At 42.0% G+C, this 19,733-nt stretch overlaps 1 protein-coding gene across 1 annotated transcript in view; it reads left to right on the top strand.

Moving 5' to 3' along the window:
* Positions 1-17,680, top strand: part of STIL (STIL centriolar assembly protein) — a 55,489-nt gene extending 37,809 nt beyond the window's left edge. Inside the window, exons 13-16 of the mRNA XM_089684438.1 lie at positions 1,271-1,496; positions 6,590-6,764; positions 8,184-8,470; positions 13,344-17,680. Coding sequence (XP_089540564.1) covers positions 1,271-1,496; positions 6,590-6,764; positions 8,184-8,470; positions 13,344-14,151 — 1,496 coding nt within the window. The 3' untranslated portion in view covers positions 14,152-17,680. The remainder of the gene's footprint in view (positions 1-1,270; positions 1,497-6,589; positions 6,765-8,183; positions 8,471-13,343) is intronic.
* The last annotated feature ends 2,053 nt before the right edge of the window (positions 17,681-19,733 follow it).

The following is a 19,733-nucleotide window of genomic DNA, read 5'->3' as shown; positions in this document are numbered from 1 at the left end:
CATGCATCGTCATCTGCAGCTTCCTCTGATCACCTCATCTCACTGGCTGGTTGTTGGACAGCAGGACTTTGCATGTCCATCTTGTTCCAAAGAAACAGTCTAGACTGGGGTTATTCAAGAGTTTGAGTTTTTTTTTTTTTTTTTTTTTCAGATTTATATATGAAGTATTTTTTTGCACCCTTAGCTTATAGGTTTATTTCTTTTTAAGCCCGACTCTTCAGCTTGGCTGTCAGAAACACAAATCATAAGTCTAAGTATTGCAGACCTGTAAACTGCCTGACCTTGCTTCCTGCATCCCAGATATTAAAATAACGGTCTCCTTATTAATATGCCTCTAACCCATCCCACTGGCTGTACACCTATATGGCTGCATGGCAATGGGCTTTGCTACATATATGTGTACAGCTGGCAGTTCCATCATTGTTTACATTTAGGAGACATTAGGACAGGCCTCTGATCACGTGACAGCCAGTAACAGTGATCACATGACTGTGAATCCCAGGAAACCCTTCTGATAGTAATACCCCCTTATCCCCTGGTTTACATATTCGCGTTCCTGCGGGCCGCGTTTTGTGCGGGCACGAGAGCCCATTCATTTGAATGGACACCTGTGCCCCGGGACACTCAGGGGAGAAGTCCCTGCATTTCTGAAAACTCAGTCAACACGGGAACCTCGGTTCCCAGTGCAGTTGCGATTTTCAGTGTGGGCGGCGTGTCATTAGAATTAATGGCACCCATCCATGGGTACGTATTGTTCTGTGCGGGTGGTGCGGCTGCACGGATTTTGTGCAGATCCGCAGCGGCACCACCCGCACCTATGTGAACCTAGCCTTAGGGGACAGTTCCTGCTAGCATAAAAGGGGTGAATTACAATAGTCACTTACCTCAGCTATGCACTCACCCTGGAGGTGATGTGTAAGGTATCTGATACAGCAACAAATGACAGACTTCAGGTGACCTCTGCTTTTCTGATTATTAAAGTGAAGGTTTATACCGCAAAGTAAACTAAACAACAAGAATATAAACTATAACACTTATAACGATGTGGATTGTTGCAGAATGTCAATTATGATTGTCTTTAAGCCTCATTGCAATCAACAGGTAGCCCTCTGGCTCCTAATGTTCTGTATTGATTATACTTCTTATAATTTATTTTTAAAAGATCAAACCTAATTAGGTTTCCAGTGGCTTGTTGTGTTTTTTTGAGTCCATGCTTATCTGTATGTGTTTCAGAGAGAAATGCTGAATACTGTTGTGTCTCTGCTTGTAGGTGCGAGTCTGTTTTGGAACCCCCCTCCATGTCCTGAGGAAGAGGAGTCCCTGAACAAACAGGATGAATCTGAGCTTTGTAATGAGCTGACTGCTGCTGTGAACAATGAGCAAGATACAAGCAACACCACCATCGCTTCCTCCTTAAAAGCCGTGGACATTTACAGCTTTGCAGAGAGCAGTCAGTTGACAGACAGCGCTGGCCATTCTCCTCCTGCAATGCAGCCGTGAGTATCTCTGCATTCTGCAAACCCCTGATGCTGACCATTTAGACTGTAATGTGACTGAGCCTGGACTATATAAGACGAAAATCTTTAGAATTTGTTTGTTTATGGACTACTGTGTTCATTATAGGTACTAGACTTTTCAGTTTTGGGTGCACGTTAGTGGGTTGGTCATGCAGACCTCTTATCTTAAGAGACAATTGCACCCTAATAAAGTCCGGTTTCACACATCTATTGCCGTCTTCATGGAGGAATGTTTCTTCTTGGTTTCTGCACTGTATAAAAATGCAGCAGAAAGGGCGAGACTTATTTGCCTGATTGCGTAATGGGAGTCATTCTGAAACTCGTGGGTTAGAATATTACTGTAGCTCCTAAGTGAGAAGGCCAATTAAGCTAAGCATTGCTAAGAATCATCTCTTCCAGTAGAAGGGTTTTTGTTTCCATCATTCAGTGTGTTTGTGGTACATGGATGACCTCATCCTATGGATGTGGAAAGTAAAACTGACCGCGCTCCATGAAAGTTTTAGACAGCTGTAGTTGATTTAAAGTTTCCCCCATTATTGGTGTGGAAATCTCGGCCATTAATTATTTTGCACTAAGAGTGGGTGTCCGGGAAAATACAAAACAGCCATACAAAATGTTTATACAGCTCTTTGTCATTTCATTTGTGACTACTTATGTCACTTGCATGGCTTCATCTAAAGGTGGGTTTTTGTTTTGTTTTTTTTTGTTCAATTTTTTATTCAAATTCATTTTCATTCATATTTTCTTTGCACTTTTTTCTAGTATTCAATCACTATCCCAGGTCTACAGTAACCTTCACTCCATTCAGTATCTAGTTTGGGTGGGTTTGTCACTGCAAGGTGGAGCGTAGCTAGTGAATTTGGAGGTTGATGACAGGATATTGTGAGATAAGGACAAAAGAATGGTTTTGTAATTGTATAGAATGTACAAGATTACAATGTAATCTAAAAATCATATCACAATTGTTTGTGACATCAGGGAATACAAGAATATTATACCTTTACCATCCAATTCTGTGCCTAGTTCCGATTTTCTTATAGAACTGTGCAAAAAATAATTACGCAAAACTGCAGTCTAAATGTTTTTTTTTTCTTTATTTATTTGGCGTCATTCTGATTGGGAAACCTTGTGTTCTGAATGAGATGGATATATAGATAGATCGATATATACACATATATAGGGGTTAGACACAAAAATGGAAACTTGATTTGCAAGTTTGAAAGTGACAACATGTTTTGCGGAAAGCGGACGTGACATATTTTGCTTCCTGTGTGTGATGAGACGCCTAGCTAACAGGTGGGAAGCCTCATATTCATCATTCACTGCATCTTCACGGGACTGAGATTGAGATCTGCTGTCACTTTTGCAGCATGTGTTTTCTTACTCTGGGTCACAATCCTGCACAATGTCCTCTGTCTCTTTCGGTCAGTTGACCATGTCGATTATGCTTATCAGGCGACTGTTTCCCGGAAACTGTATATGCTGTCATAACCTTTGATACTGTACCTCACGACACGACAGATAAATTGGCAACTTCAGTCACAGAGGCGCCAGCTAAGCGGCACCAGCAATTTTCCCTCATTGAAGCTCCGTAAACTCTAACATAACTCCATATTACTAGCAGTGCACGCAGTGAATGACGAAAGTGAGGCTTCCCACCTGTTAGCTAGGTGTCTCATCACACAGCGGAAGCAAAATAATGTTACATCAGTTTTGCGTTCCACTAAATATGTTGTCACTTTCACACCTTCAAATCATGTAGTGTTTCCATTTTTCTGGTCTAACTCGTGTGTGTGTGTGTGTGTGTGTGTGTGTGTGTGTGTGTGTGTGTGTGTACACACACACATACACACTGTGATATATTTTATATATGTATATAATTAAGTCCATTGAGTTCAACAATAGAAAGAAATAAAATATATACATGTGGAACCTTATACCCACAGTTCATCCAGGAGAAGGCAAATAAGCCCTATAAAGCATATATCTATCATGAAAAATCCTTTGTGATCTCCTTAGGCAATTAGATATTCCAGGGATCAACAATCTGGTGTTATCACTTAAAAGGCTCCTTTTCACATGGATGATCCAATCAGGTCAACCCGTCAGTTTTTCAGGCCGACCTGATCAGATGGTCCATATGGCTATGGATTGGTGAGTTTAAACTCACTTGTGTCCATTTTACACCCACCTACCTCCAATCCAGTTTGCTAAATAAAAACAGAAGGGGATCCGTCCACCTCATTTACACCCAGCCAGCTCTGTCTGTGTCCAATCTGCATGAATTGAGCCGACGGAGCCGTCATCCGTCCACTCTCCTCTGCTCAGCAGTGGATCAGTGGACAGCTGAGAGAATCCGATTCTGCCCCATGTGAAAGGGGCCTAAACGTTCATGCCAGTTAGTCAGCGATTTTTTTTTTTTTTTTTTTTTTGGGAATGTATCAAGCTTTTTGCACTGGTGAGAACTAGTTCTTGAGGGAGTCTACGCCACATTTCACATGTGTGTGTCACTCTTTCTTGCTTGCATATGACAAACGGCCTCCCACCCACCTCTTGAAATGTCAAGGTGCTTATCTGCTGCAGACTCTTGGGCTGGGTGGATTCTTTAACAAACAGAGAAAATGCTAGTACTCCTAACTGCTACTATTTTTGTTTTCCACACTATTTTAGGTCCTTTCAATCGATAGTGTTGTTCTACTGCTAGTTATAAGATTTGAAATAAAACTCTTTTTATGTAGACTGAAGAAAATGCAAGTAACATTTATATATGGCGTTTATAAAGGAGGAACCATTTAGTGGGTTTGGATTATGTTTACAAGTGTATAAACTGATAACTTCTCGTTACTTGTATTAAATATTTGTTCTGCATATAAAAATGTAATGATCTAATGTAAGTAGCTTTTATGACCCTTAGGGGGACAGCTGTGAATGACCATAGTTTATAAAACCCAAAACTGTGCTTTACAAATATGCATTGCACTGTGCTGGCTTCAGGAACTTGAAGCCAATGGAGAGCAATAGAAATGTACTGTGTAGTGTAGAGGGCAAAAAGCTGAGTCACATGACTGGCTCTCCTCAAATTGCTCTTTGTTCTCTGTTGCGATAGGCAGATAAAACTTGTGAATCAATGGAGGTTACACATCAAGACCCGCATTTTAAGAATGGGCTGAAAATTTTGGGCTTTGATGTGTGTGTAACCCAGCAGAGTATAATTCAGGGGTGTGGAAATTTTTGAAAAAACTACTTGTCCAGGGACTAAATCGGTGCCCAGATCCACTTGTCCCTCATGACAATCTACTTGTCCAGATACAAAAAACAAAACATTTTAACCAAAACTGTATTTAATTTGAAGGTGCGTTAATGTCTGGGGCAATTCAAAATGAAAGGGGCTTTATGGCGACTTAAACGTTTAACATTTTTAATATTGTGCTGTTTATCTCCTCCTCCCCTCCCTGCCTGTCTCCAGCACTGTACTCGGGAACTAGCAGGGAGCAGAGAGACCTTGCAATGTAATGAACACCGATTGGGTGCTTGTCAGGAAAGGATGGGTCAGGGCTTATTGTTCATCCCTTTCTCTGCCAGAGACATTTTTGTGTTTTTTGCACAAGAGTAAAAACAATCATTTTAGGCCTGTAGATTACACAACACCCCCCAAACAATGATATATGTTTTGAAATCAGAGACCCTAGAGAATAAAATAGTGGTCGTTCCAATTTTTTATGTCGCATGATATTACCACAAAATTTCAGTAAAAAATACAAGCTAGTTAATTGTAGGGCACAAAAAAAAACAATAAATTACCCTATTTTTTTTATAAAATATAAAAGATGAGGTTGCAGCGAGTAAAGAGATATCCAACTTGTCAAACCTTAAACTTGCATGCAATCGTACAAAGGCAACAAACTTTAGTACCCTATATTTTCTATAGGTGACGCTTTTAAAGCCCCTTCTAGGTCATCAGTTTAGCATTACGGAGGAGGTCTGGTGCTAGAATTATTGCTCTCATTCTGGCGTGTGCAGCGATATGTAACGCGTATCGCAATCTACTTTTTAATGCGTAGTGCTTTTACATTTGTATATATTTGTATATATTGCGTATATGTGGAAGCTCGTTTTTTTTTTTTTTTTTGGGGGGGGGTTATGTGCTTGGGTATAACTTTCATTGTTTACAATTGCAAAAAAAAAAAAAAATGTATTTTCCATCACATAGGGGACAATGTCCCCTATATGATGATTTTTTGGTGACAGGTTCTCTTTATTGAGATATCCAAGGCCTGAAAGACCCTGGATGTCTCCCCTCTGCTCCCCAGTGCATTACATTCTTTCATTTGCCAGGAATCTGTGAATGGGGACCTGGAAGTGAAGTCAAATGTCACTTCCGAGTCAGGACATGAAGAGAAAGGGGAGTGGACGTGTCTGCTCTCCTCCCTCCCCTCTAACCACCAGTGGTGAGCCGGTCACGGGGCCCATAGATGGGCAAGCAAAGCCCGGGAGACAATGGGCGGGGGGAGCTTCACACGGGGGGGGAGGAGAGGCTGGCACTGTTTGGAAGCATTCGGGCGGCAATGCTGCCACCTGACAGGTGAGCCCTGCTGCTTGGCCGCAGCAGGGCTAAAGGTAGAAAAATGATAGCAATTGCACATCCCTAATAATAGAGAGTAAATTAATCAGTTGGAACAGGTGTTTCATGCATCCCTGTGTAGGCAGTCCCATTCCTGTCAATTGTCATGTCTGTATACATGCAGCCTCTGCGTCTCAGTTGACATGAATGGGATACACTGAACACCCATGTATCCCTGTGTGAATGAGACCTTAAACCAGATGGCTTACCCTGTAATCACTTAACTATATGCTGAACCTTTGTTTGGTATGCTGACAATAACCAGCGAGAACAACTGTAATTACGACATACCCTTGAAAGTTTAGGACGCTTTGCAGCTTTTAAAATCGGATGAGTCAAGTAGAAATGTCTCTCTGGCCAAGTTAAAATAGCTTAAGATGTATTCTCACTGAAAACATGCTTTAGTTTCTCTTTAACATTCATGGTTTGTGTTTTACTTTTCTCCTCCCAGTGTTGGTAATACAAGGAACGAGCCTCTGTCTCCTCAGCTGCTTCACAATGGCAGATTGTCAACAACTGCCAGCGTGTATGATGCATCTCAAGAGCACCAGGTGAACCAAAAAACCTTGAATCATGGATTGTCCATCCCCAGTCTGCCCCCAGAGAAATTATATCAAGATTTACTTGTAAGTATATTGATATATTTACACTTAGAGTTTGAGGCAAATCCTTGCTATAGATCAGTAGGCATTTGAGTTCTGAACAGGTTGTGAAATGGGGGGGGGGGGGGGGAGTACCCTATATCAGACCAATACAATACAATACAAGGACATTTTGTTAATTTTGTCACAGAATAAGGCAACATTAAACCGAAGTGAGACAGATTTATTATAATGTTGCACCATGATTTATAAATTCCTCCCTCCGCTTCTCTATAGTAACACTGCGACAGATTTCGATGTCTGATCACTTCTCATTTGTGTGCCTGTTTGTGACAATTACCCCTGGAAAAAGAGAGAACTAAAGTTGTCTCAGCTGGCTTCCCAGGGTTCCAGGGATAGCAAATGTACATTTTGCATAGATTTTGCTGAGAGGCAGCCTGATATGCTTTTATTGTGTTGATAATTTGCTTGATGGGTATCCCCAGTATGTTTTTCAGTGCTTAGAGTGGTAGATGACCTCTTATGAGGTCTAGGGGCTTCAGCTGTAACCCCTGGTATCACCAGGAGCCAGACATAATATTCACTAGTAGTAATCTTACAGAACACTGAGAGAGAATACCGACTTAGTAGATGAGATGGTCAGACGACCGACATGCTTAAGGAGTGGTTGGAGACATGCTGAAGTAGACTTTCAGAGACTCAGGACATGATGCATAAAGATTGCCACTATAGCTCCTTCAGAAAAAAATTCTCCCATTACTGATTGGTGTGAACTGCACAGCAGGTACCAAAAGACCACAAGTTGTGTAGCAATGGGGCTTCATGCCATTCACGTGACTCCCTGTCCCTCAGGAGTTTTTAAAATCTATTGTTCCTACAATATTCATTTACAGAATAGAACATTCACACACACTTGGAGCAGTTTGGTTAAATTATAAGCAGAGCACTTGAAAGAAGCATACGCCCTAATAAGAGCCAGGTACATATTCTATCTGCAGAGTAAAGCTGGCCATAGGCCGGGGACCACAAAAATTTCAATCTTTGTGTGGCAGTCCTTGTTTGACAGAAGTTGATCATTACATCAACTTCTGTAAAACAAACAAGTTGGAAAACTTTTCTAATTTAGCGGCTGGTCCCACTGTCAGAATATAGTGTGGGGTGGGGGAGATTCCCCCCAAGCACTTTGTTTTGCAGATTGAGGAAATGTCATTTTCAATGGGCTGAACAAAAAAAAAATTAACCATGCATGGCTAGCTTCACCTAATAGGAATTTACACCATGGTCTAGGACCTACCAGCTGCAATGCTGTCTCTGAAATAGCCCTGCTCCTAAAAAACCTCTGGAATATTACAAACATCTGGGAAACCATATCTTTGTTCATTATGCACCTGTAACACAAAATGCTTATGCCAGTTAATTTTTTTTTTTTTCTCCCCCACCCAGAACCAAGTAAACAATTTGCTGAAGACCTCATCCTCTGCCAGTGAGGAGTCTTGTGAAAATAGTTCCAGAGTCAGTTCCAGAGCAAGCGAGTCTCTTTCTGAAAAGTCTAGGGAGTGTCGTCCAAGTGAGCCCAAGCCTAGGGAGAATGTGGCGTGTGACACCAGCAGCGGTGACCAGCACAGCGTACAGAAGGCCACCCTAAAGCAGCTGAAGTCTCTGGGAGTGGAAATCGGCACTGAACCATCTGAAGTGAAGCTAAAAAGTACACACACTGCAGATAATGCATGGTAATTGCCATATCATTAGTTCTATATTAAAGCGGTAGTAATTTGTTTTTTAAAGAAGTTTTTTTTGTTGTCTGTGTCCCCATTAGGGAGATTCACCATCTCTATTTGTCCTGTTTACCGTTGTTATTGAAAGTAAAAGAACATCCCAAATTTTGGGTTGTCCCCAGAACAGAAATAGAAGGGAAATCTTCAATGGGGGGCCCCAAGGATTTCCCTTAGTTTGCAGGGATTTCCTCACTTCCTGTTTGGTTGTGGAACAGGAAGTGAAAGGAAATCTCAACAATGGGACACAGATGGTGAAAAAAACCTTGCAGGGGTTATAACCCTCCCTTGCCCTATCCAAAATGGAAAAAAAAACTTTTGCCTCTAGTTCTACTTTAAATGTTAACATAAATTAAGAGTCTGGGCCTGGCAAAGCCGTAAACTTCACTGAAAACCAAAAGCTTTTACAACTTGTACAAAGTTGACAAGCATAAACTGTGAGCTGTTAACCACTTGCTGACCACCTAACTGGGAAGATGTCATGTTTTTGAAGTTAAATACTTGGGTTATGGGTGCAGCTAGATGTCATAACCCTGGTATTGCTTTTTCCCTTCGCTGGGCTTTCTTTTAAAAGTGATCCAAGTACCAGTTTCACTGCTGGATCACTTTTAGAAGCTTACCAGGGCTAGATAGATTAGGCTTAAAAAGTGGCTTGACAGTAGGTTTAGATTTAGGATTTGCCATTACTTCCACTTTAGGCACACCACAATCTGATTGTACAATTTCATTTTGATCTAAGTATGTAGAGTATAGGCCTCCTTGATTGGATATACACTCGCCAGCCACTTTATTAGGTACATCTGTTCAATTGCATGGTAACACAAATTGCTAATCAGCCAATCATATGGCAGTAACTCAATGCATTTAGGCATCTAGATGTGGTGAAAACGACTTTCTGAAGTTCAAACTGAGTATCAGAATGGGGAAGAAAGGGGATTTAGGTGACTAACCACTTGCCTACCTGGCACTTTTACCTCCTTCCTGCCCAGGCCATTTTTCAGCTTTCAGCACTGTAACACTTTGACAATTGCGTGGTCATGCAACACTGTACCAAAACAAAATTTGTATAATTTTTTTTTTGAGACAGAGCTTTCTTTTGGTGGTATTAACCTCCTGGGGTTTTTTTTGCTAAACAAACTAAAAAAGACTAAGGAAAAAACTTTTTTTTTCAAAATTTTCAGTTTGTTATAACATTTTGTAAATAAGTAATTTTTCTCCTTCATTGATGTGCGCTAATGAGGCTGCAGTAATGGGCACTGAAAGGCGGCACTGACGCACATCACTTTTGGGCACTGACTGGCACTTGTTGGCACTGAAAGGCAGCTCTGATAGGCACTGTGGCATTGATGGCACTGACAGGTGGCACTGATGGGGCTACACTGATCATCAGGGCACTGATCATGACTGCCCAGATAATCAGTGTAGATGTCCCCTCTGAGGAATGCCGCTTACCGGCTCTCCTCATGCACTGTCAGCGTGAGGAGAGGACCGCAGATAACTGGAATTTCCTATTTACATGTGATCACCTGTGATTGGACACAGCTGAACACATGACAAAACCGATGTCATCGGCACTTTACTCTGATCTGTGATCCGCTGCGTCACAGGGACACAGCGCACCACTGATTGCCGCGCCACGTGCCCCTGGGGGTGCGCATATGCAGTTAGAGTGGGAGGACGTCATATGATGTCCTCCCAGAACGAGAGAACCTCCGCCTGCCCAACATTTCCTTAAATGGCCAGGAGGCAGGTAAACATGGCATGGTTCTTGGTGCCAAGTGGGCTGATCTGAGTATTTAAAGAAACTGATGATCTACTGGGATTTTCACACACAACCATCTCTAGAGTTTACAGAGAGTGGTCCAAAAAACAGAAAATATCCGGTGATGGACAGTTGTGTGGATGAAAATGCCTTGGTGGTGTCAGAGGAGAATGGGCAGACTGGTTTGAGATGATGGGCAACAGTAACTCACATAACCACTCAAATGAAATACCTTACGGCTCTGCTCCAAGCTAGAGATGGTAAAAAGAGCCACCCCACTGGCAGTTGAAAGGAGGGAGCAGGTGTCCAGAAGCAATTCCAGCATCAGCCAATTTAATGGGGAAATGGACACCACTCAACCGACCCCAGGAGCCGGATGAGATGGCATTAGCCACTGCTCTGGCCATGCCCTCTGACGCCTCTGTGATCAAGGCCTGGTTGGCGAGGTGAAACACATCAGAGGGCGTGGCCAGAGCGGTAGGTGAGGCCATCTCATACATCTGACTCCTGGGGTCGGTTGAGCAGTGTCCATCACCCCATAAAATATCCACTTATTAGAACCAAGGTAAGAACGCACAACACTTCGAACCTTGAAGCAGATGGGTACAGCAGCAGAAGACCACACCGGGTGCCACTCCTGTCAGCTAGGAACAGGAAACGAAGGCTACAATTCGTATAGGCTCACAGATTTAGACAATAGAAGATTGTAAAAACGTATCTATTTCAGCTGAGACCTTCAGATAGTAGGGCCAGAATTTGGCCTAAACAACATGAAAGCATGGATCCATCCTGCCTTGTATCAATGTTTCAGGCTGGTGGTATGGAGGATATTTTCTTGGCACTAGCAAGATGTAATAATGGTGAAAAGCCTCCTGCGCTTCAAATATCTGCACAATATCTACCCCAGCAGCTAACATTAAATCATATACCAATGATCTCTATACAAATCTGAATAAATAATGTAGCGCTACTCACAAACTAAAAATACAAAGGTCTATAGATGAAAAAACCATGCCGTGTAAATAAATCAGTGTAAACCTCTACAAATTATACCGCGACACTGTGTACAAATCAGTGGAGTGAATAGAACTCATTCAGTGCCAAAAAAAGAAACCGTGAAATCATGCATATAATCCTAAATACAATATCACGATGCCTGTGATACATAAACTGTGATAGTGACTAAAAATAAGTGCCCCCCCATATAAATGATGCATAAATATGCAATCTATAACAAAAAATGATGGGTACCTCCTAAAAATAATATAGTATAAATATGCTCACATATATGAACTCCCAATACGTGAAACATACATCTATAACAAATGTGCAAACAAGTGTACAAAACACAGTGCAACCACACAAAAAAGATCAGACTCCACCATCTGATCAGTGCTCATAAAGTCCAATAAAACGTGGAAAAAAATGTTTTTAATAGAAACGATGACACTCGTGCTGGTATTGTGTGACAGTGGGTATGGCTGCTGACAGGAGACAATCCGACCACCGGCTAGATAAGCCTCTCACCTCAAAACTTCGACCCCTGCGTGTCAAAGCGCATAATGGGATCCCTCTTATAGATCCTTAAGGTTTGTAGCCGCTCCACTGGTCTGCTCCCACCGCACACAAATCTCCCTCAATCAGGACAGCATTCAAATAATGGCTTCTCTCCAGACAGGGTCAGATACAGTGCCAAAATCTCATTTAAAACATAAAACACATCCTTCCATAGTGTGATATGTTTATTTCCAAATGAATAGGACAGGAAAAGAACAAAATGCGCACTGACATGTATCTGCGGTAGTTACAGCTCAAAACTTCATGCTTTTGGGTGTAGTCTGTATGCATGGGTATACAACAGGCTACGTCACTACGTCAGGCCGACGCGTTGTGTTACAATGTCATGTGTAGTGGCGCACTTTCGGCGTTGACGCCATCTTAGTACACCCTGTTGTATACCCATGCATACAGACTACACCCAAAAGCATGAGGTTTTGAGCTGTAACTACCGCAAATACATGTCAGTGCACATTTTGTTCTTTTCCTGTCCTATTCATTTGGAAATAAACATATCACACTATGGAAGGATGTGTTTTATGTTTTAAATGAGATTTTGGCGCTGTATCTGACCCGGTCTGGAGAGGAGCCATTATTTGAATGCTGTCCTGATTGAGGGAGATTTGTGTGCGGTGGGAGCAGACCAGTGGAGCGGCTACAAACCTGAAGGATCTATAAGAGGGATCCCATTATGCGCTTTTACCCGCAAGGGTTGAAGTTTTTAGGTGAGAGGCTTATCTAGACGGTGGTCGGATTGTCTCCTGTCAGCAGCCATACCCACTGTCACACAATACCAGCACGAGTGTCATCGTTTCTATTTAAAAACATTTTTTTACACGTTTTATTGGATTTTATGAGCACTGATCAGACTGTGGAGTCTGATCTTTTTCGTGTGGTTGCACTGTGTTTTGTACACTTGTTTGCACATTTGTTATATATGTATGTTTCACGTATTGGGAGTTGTTAATATATGTGAGCATATTTATACTATATTATTTTTAGGAGGTACCCATCATTTGTTGTGTTAGATTGCATATTTATGCATCATTTATATGGGGGGGAGACACTTATTTTTAGTCACTATCACAGTTTATGTATCACATTCATCGTGATATTGTATTTAGGATTATATGCATGATTTCACGGTTTCATTTTTTTGGCACTGAATGAGTTATATTCACTCCACTGATTTGTACACACTGTCGCGGTATAATTTGTAGAGGTTTACACTGACTTATTTACACGGCATGGTTTTTTCATCTATAGAGCTTTGTATTTTTAGTTTGTGAGTAGCGCTACATTATTTATTCACACTAGCAAGGTGTACCTGATAAAGTGGCTGGTGAGTGTAAATTGATCGGATAGTTCAGGTAGCCTTAGGCTGCAATCAGGCTTTTTATAAAGGGTAATATGTGGAGTGATCTGTTTACAATTACAGATGCTTTTCTTTTTTTTTTCATTAAAGGATGAAATGTTTCTTCTTCTAATAACCTGTAATTTTGCCTTTTACAGTGTCTTGGCATGCATTAACCCAGATGCCGTCATCCCAAGACTAAACTACCTGTCATTTACAAATATTGGTTTGAGTGGCATTGCGCCCAGTGGAGTTGATTTAAGTATGGAAGCCAATGCAATTGCCTTGAAGTACTTGAGCGAGTCCCAGCTGACCCAGCTGTCCCTCAGCCACACTAACCAGAACAAAGATTTGGACTCTTCCTCTTTTCATGGCCTTTTTCCTGGGAATTCTGAGAAGAGCATGGTAGGCCTAAGCCTAATTTCACCAAACAACATGTCATTTGCTACTAAAAAGTACCTGAAGCGATATGCCTTAATCGAGAGCAATGACAGCAGTGATGATGAGTTGGATCCACCTTCAGAAGCTAGGCATACAGCTATGGTCCAGAGTGATAGAAACAAGGTCTTTCCTGACCCTTCTGACAATAAATCGAGCCTGGATTTGAGTTTTGAACCTAAAACAACTCCAAGAGGATCAGACAAAGCTGCAGTTGAATTTGTATATCACCCGGAGGGAAATAAATTAAGAAATATTACAAATGAGATCCCAAAGAGGGCTTTTCCAACTGTACAAACATCTGATGAGGCATCTCTACATTTTCTAAAAGACATTAACCCTAAATCCAAGCTGTTGTCAGGCAAAGCTCTGTTTACAGGTCACCATGATAAAGAAAATGGTCAAAACTCGCCACTCTTCAACACACAAGACTCCAACTCCTTGGCAAGAAAGGTGGCGTGTCCAGCAGGTTCTCTTGAGGAGGTTTTAGATGTCCACCATCTTCGGCAGCTCCCCAAACTGTTCTAAGCTCTTTTTCTGGGGGGGGGTGATCATTTGGATGAATAAACCAGTTCATTCACATTTTTCCTTCCTATGGAAGTTAAAAACCCAAAGAACTGCATGTTTCTACTTCAGATGGAGTTTCTACCTTCAGATGTTTTTAATCCATTTGGCTTGTGTAAGACTTTTTAAGAAATTTACAGCATTTATATTGCACTACTTTGCAGCATCCTTTTTATGTTTTTCAGAGTTCCAGTCGATTGGCGGTTTGAGTTGTTCTTACAATTATGGGTCTAGAGAGTGATGTTATATGTCCTGGAAGCCAATATGCCTAATCAAAACTCCTAAAGTCTGAGATATTCGAGTTTAGCTTCAAATATCTGACATTTTCTGTACTGTGGGGATGAGAATTGAATTAGAAACACTATAAATGGTATTTAATCTCCCCCCCAAGCTGTTACAGGCCCTTATTCCTAAAGAGTAATTTTTTTTTACTCGTAGGAAAACTGTAGGTACAGCTAGGTTGGTCGGATGCAGTTGTGTGCTGTATGGAGCTCTACTGTTGTCTGTGGAATGCAGCTGTGTGCTACACGGAGCTCTACTGTTGTCTGTGGAATGCATCTGTGTGCTGTATGGAGCTCTACTGTTGTCTGTGGAATGCATCTGTGTGCTGTATGGAGCTCTACTGTTGTCTGTGGAATGCATCTGTGTGCTGTATGGAGCTCTACTGTTGTCTGTGGAATGCAGCTGTGTGCTATATGGAGCTCTACTGTTTGTGGAATGCAGCTGTGTGCTATATGGAATTCTGCTGTTGTCTGTGGAATGCAGCTGTGTGCTATATGGAGCTCTACTATTGTCTGTGGAATGCAGCTGTGTGCTACACGGAGCTCTACTGTTGTCTGTGGAATGCATCTGTGTGCTATATGGAGCTCTACTGTTTGTGGAATGCAGCTGGGTGCTATATGGAATTCTGCTGTTGTCTGTGGAATGCAGCTGTGTGCTATATGGAGCTCTGCTGTTGTCTGTGGAATGCAGCTGTGTGCTATATGGAGCTCTGCTGTTGTCTGTGGAATGCTGCTGTGTGCTATATGGAGCTCTACTGTTTGTGGAATGCAGCTGTGTGCTATATGGAATTCTGCTGTTGTCTGTGGAATGCAGCTGTGTGCTATATGGAGCTCTGCTGTTGTCTGTGGAATGCTGCTGTGTGCTATATGGAGCTCTGCTGTTGTCTGTGGAATGCAGCTGTGTGCTATATGGAGCTCTGCTGTTGTCTGTGGAATGCTGCTGTGTGCTATATGGAGCTCTGCTGTTGTCTGTGGAATGCAGCTGTGTGCTATATGGAGCTCTGCTGTTGTCTGTGGAATGCAGCTGTGTGCTATATGGAGCTCTGCTGTTGTCTGTGAAATGCTTTTGTGTGCTATATGGAGCTCTGCTGTTGTCTGTGGAATGCAGCTGTGTGCTATATGGAGCTTTACTGTTGTCTGTGGAATGCTGCTGTGTGCTATATGGAGCTTTACTGTTGTCTGTGGAATGCAGCTTTCTTCACTTTCTATCTAAAACATTTCAAGAGAATGCTCCATAGGCATAGCTACATTTCCTAGGCGCAGCCGTTCCTGTATCACTTTCATGCAAATAGATATGAACATCAGCTTAGATATGCTAATGCATGAAAACCTAAACAATTTATGAAGATGGCCCCATTGCCCTACCCTACAGGCTCGAATTTGTCATGTGAAGCCATAACGAATCATTCCAGGATCTAGCAAAAACTAATGTTATACACCTAAGCGTTTCTTATGTTACTTGCGAACTTGAGCTGTGAAATCTGATTTTGAGCTTCCAGGCTTTCATATCTACCACACTATCCACAGGAGACGTTCAACTCTACCTGCTTAAGTTTTACAATTATTTTATGTTGGGAAGTGAAATTTCTGCTTTAGCTGATTAAGGGAGAATCCAGGGTGAAAGAAACCCGATCTTGCCACAGAGGTCCCATAGGGATTGAGCTGACTGGTGATTCGGCCCACCAGACTCTAACTGTAAATATCCCTGTAAGCTGTACTGACCCAATGAAGTACACCTGTCCTGAGAGCCATGATCACTGGCTTCCTTCTTAAATTGGTAACCATTTAAATGTGTCTGGTGTCAACCCCTCTCACTCAAAGTACCTGGACAATGGAACTAAAAGTTGGGCAAAAACAGAACGATCAGGAATCCAGCTTCAATTGTATTAAAGCCAACTCTTCAATATGACAGCAAGCAGTTAGGAAGATAGTTGCCAATGGCAGCCTGCATAACTTAATCGTGACAGGTAATTTTAAGTAGAAAAAAAAAGGCAAAGATTTCCCTGTAAAGAAAATTAAATCACATCCAAGCACCCCCTGTACTGTTGATATTCTCTTTCCTGCAGAGCTCAAACGCCTGAAAACTCTTCAACATCTGACACTTGTAGGTGTGTTGGGTACTTGATCCCCCATTTGCACTCTGGTTCAATCTAGAGTGACGTAGGGGCTGGCAGATCGAACTCCATTACTCAGCAGGGGTCAAGGCATCACATACACCCAGATGTGTCAGATGCTGAAGATTTGGGCCTAGACATCGAGCTGCCGCACATTTGCGTGCAATTAACAAAAAACATATGTGCTAAGAGCTCGCACCCTGTGCGCTCCCAGCACACATGTCCGATACTCACGGAAAGGTCCCGGTCTGCTCTTTCGATCGGGACATTTCCCGATCATGTGACCGCCGTGATGCCGCGTCACGGCGGTCACATGATCCCTAAACCCCGTCCTGCCTCCCGGCTTCTGAAACTCTTAAAGGGCCAGGAGGCGCCGGTGGGAAGGGTTAGGCGTTCAAGGTTCCCAAAGGCTTGCACAAACCAACGTATAACAACAGTCTGAAGGTGAAACCTGTATTTTAAAATGCTGAATTTGAGGCCTTACCTTTTGGAAGACACATGGGTGAAGCATGCATTTTTTTTATTAATTTTAACGTCCAATGACTCTGGGACTTGTTATATAATCAGAACAGCAACTACACTTGTGGGTTCATTTACGAACGCTGGAGAGTGAAAAATCCGATGCAGCTGTACATGGTAGCCAATCGGCTTTTAACTTCAGCTTGTTCAGCTGTGACAATAAAACCGGTTTGGTTTCTATTCAGAGCAGCTCTGTATTCTGACATCTCCAGTTTTAGTAAAGCAACCCCTTTATGACACTTCTGAAAATATATTTTGCTATAATATGCGAACTGCAGTGAGTCTTGCATTGGATGAATTGTTTACATTTCTCCAAGACTGGCTGCAAAATTGGCGATTAGTAGTTTGATTATGTTTACCATATGGAGTTCCAGTTACATATTGATAATGTCAGGATGTACCAAGGTTTTATTTTGCACTTTGTTGTGTGTCTCTCTTTTGTTTGTGCTCGAGATCTATTGTATGTGGTGTGTCTACGTATTTTGTAAATCTGACATTTTATTTAAATTCTGCTTTTATATTTGTGTTTAAATATTTTATATTTTTTAATAAAGTTTAACAGATTTACTTTTTCTGAAATGTGCACTTTCAGTGGAATAGATGTTCTTCATCAGAGTTGTCTTACTAGGATGTCATAGACAAGCATGTGTTGGGCCCATCAACCAAAAAAATCTATATCCAAGTCCATATAGCTGCCTTATGCTTCTTCCATTGGCCATGCGAAAGCAATGTGGCAATGCCTGACTGCAATGCTTGTATGTAAGCTCCTCCCTTTCTTCTGGTTAGCAAGTGCCATGTTTCTATAATGTTGCTCTTTGCGTTCAACAAATTGGCTTGTTTTGTAATATATGCTTCTGTATTTTTAATGAAAGTGTTGTGTTAAAGTAAATACAAAGGCACAATTTTCATTTTTTTTTTTTCTTTTTTTTTTTACTTGTCATACTTACCTGCTCTGTGCAGTGGTTTTGCACAGAGCAGCCCCGATCCTCCTCTTCTCAGGTCTCCTGGCTGCTGGCCCCTCCCTCCTACCAGGTGCCCCCACAGCAAGCAGCTTGCTATGGGTGCACTTGAACAGGCTCGTTGCCGAGCTGCTGCTGTGTCCATTCACATGCATGAAGCTAAGAAACCTTCAGCCTTTACAACGACTTTAAAGCGTAGCTCCACCCAAAAGGGGAAGTAATGCTTTAAAGACTGGTCCCCCGCTCCCCATTAAGGATTTGCACCTTTGGGGGGTGGGGGGGGAGTGGGTACCCGAATTGGACAGGTACCCGCTCCCACTTCCACTCGTATCGCATAGGCGATCGGAAGTGGAAGGTGTCCTCCCTCCCTGTTGTCTTTTGGGACACGTGACAGGTCCCAGAAGACTACAGGACCATTCAGGGAGCGCAGCACTACTCACGCATGCGCAGTGGGTACCCGCCTGTGAAGCCACAAGCTGTCAGAGCCGGGTGCCTAAACTGAAGATGCCGGCGCACAGAGAGAGAAGACAGCTGGTAAAACAGCTGTGTTTTTTTTTTTTTTTTAAAAAGTCAAGCTACAGTTTTTGTAGCTGCTGACTTTTATTTTTTGACAGCGTGAGTGGAACGCCACTTTAAGATAACACAGGGACCTGCAACAGAAAATTGCATTTTTTTTTTTTTGGTAAATACAATCTTTACCATGTATTCTACAAGAGCCTGTGCACACTGTTTTGAAATACTGCTAAAGTATAACTTCAGCCAAAAGTGTTTTTTGGTGGGAATTCATTTAACAACCCGTTTAACATTTTATTCCTCTCTATGCTACCATTTAGGAGATTTCTCCTTTCTTCCTGGATGGGTGTCAGATACAACAGGAAGCAAATTCTACTCAATGTGGCAATAAAAAAAAGTTAGGTTGTCAAGTTTAATTGCATTTCTAGTCCCTGCTAAGATTTTCTTTAACATCCTGTTTAGATGTCAGTAGGGGAAGAGGGGAATTATCAAAGGGGAAACACTCATATAATTTGACTCTAATTCTTCTGCATCCTGTCCAAAGCTAAAAAGACAAAAACAAAACTTTGGCTGCAGTTGGGTTTAAATGTTACATCTGTTAGGATTGCTGCTATCACATGGGACTATCACTTTCTGAGAACTTGCCAGTGACAGGATCATTAATGCTCAAAGAAGAACACATTGTCTTGGTAACTGGGACTTGTTGAGATTGGTCTCCTTCCTACTGAGGATTTCTGATGGTTCTTCCTGGCTTCCTTGTGTTCCACTGAGGTTACTTCTGGTGCACCGTGACATTACTTTTTGGTGCGTGATCTCCGGCAACCGAAGAGGTCCATCCTCATCCCTCCTGTGGGGTCTCTCTCAGACCACTGGCCTTGGTCACCTGTATACTATCAATTGTGGCTCTTTCACCTTCCACTTATTGAGCTCACCATCCAGGTTCTCCATTGCCATGCCTACAACTCAATAATCTGCTCCCATGATTCCTCCAGCCTATGGTTTGCACTGATCCTTGTATGACATCCATTCATGGATACATCCTTATGGTGATTCTTGCTTTTATTGCTCCATTAAACTGTTTTAGATTGTCTGCTGGTTATGAACATTACTGGTTTTTTTATTCTGGACATTCACCATGAGCGCTCTAATCATTTATACAA

This window comes from Staurois parvus, unplaced genomic scaffold, assembly GCF_062004578.1.
Source record: "Staurois parvus isolate SC_StPar_1 unplaced genomic scaffold, SC_StPar_1.0 ptg000347l, whole genome shotgun sequence".
NCBI classification, from domain to species: Eukaryota; Metazoa; Chordata; class Amphibia; order Anura; family Ranidae; genus Staurois; species Staurois parvus.
This window is presented reverse-complemented; position numbering and strand designations above follow the sequence as displayed.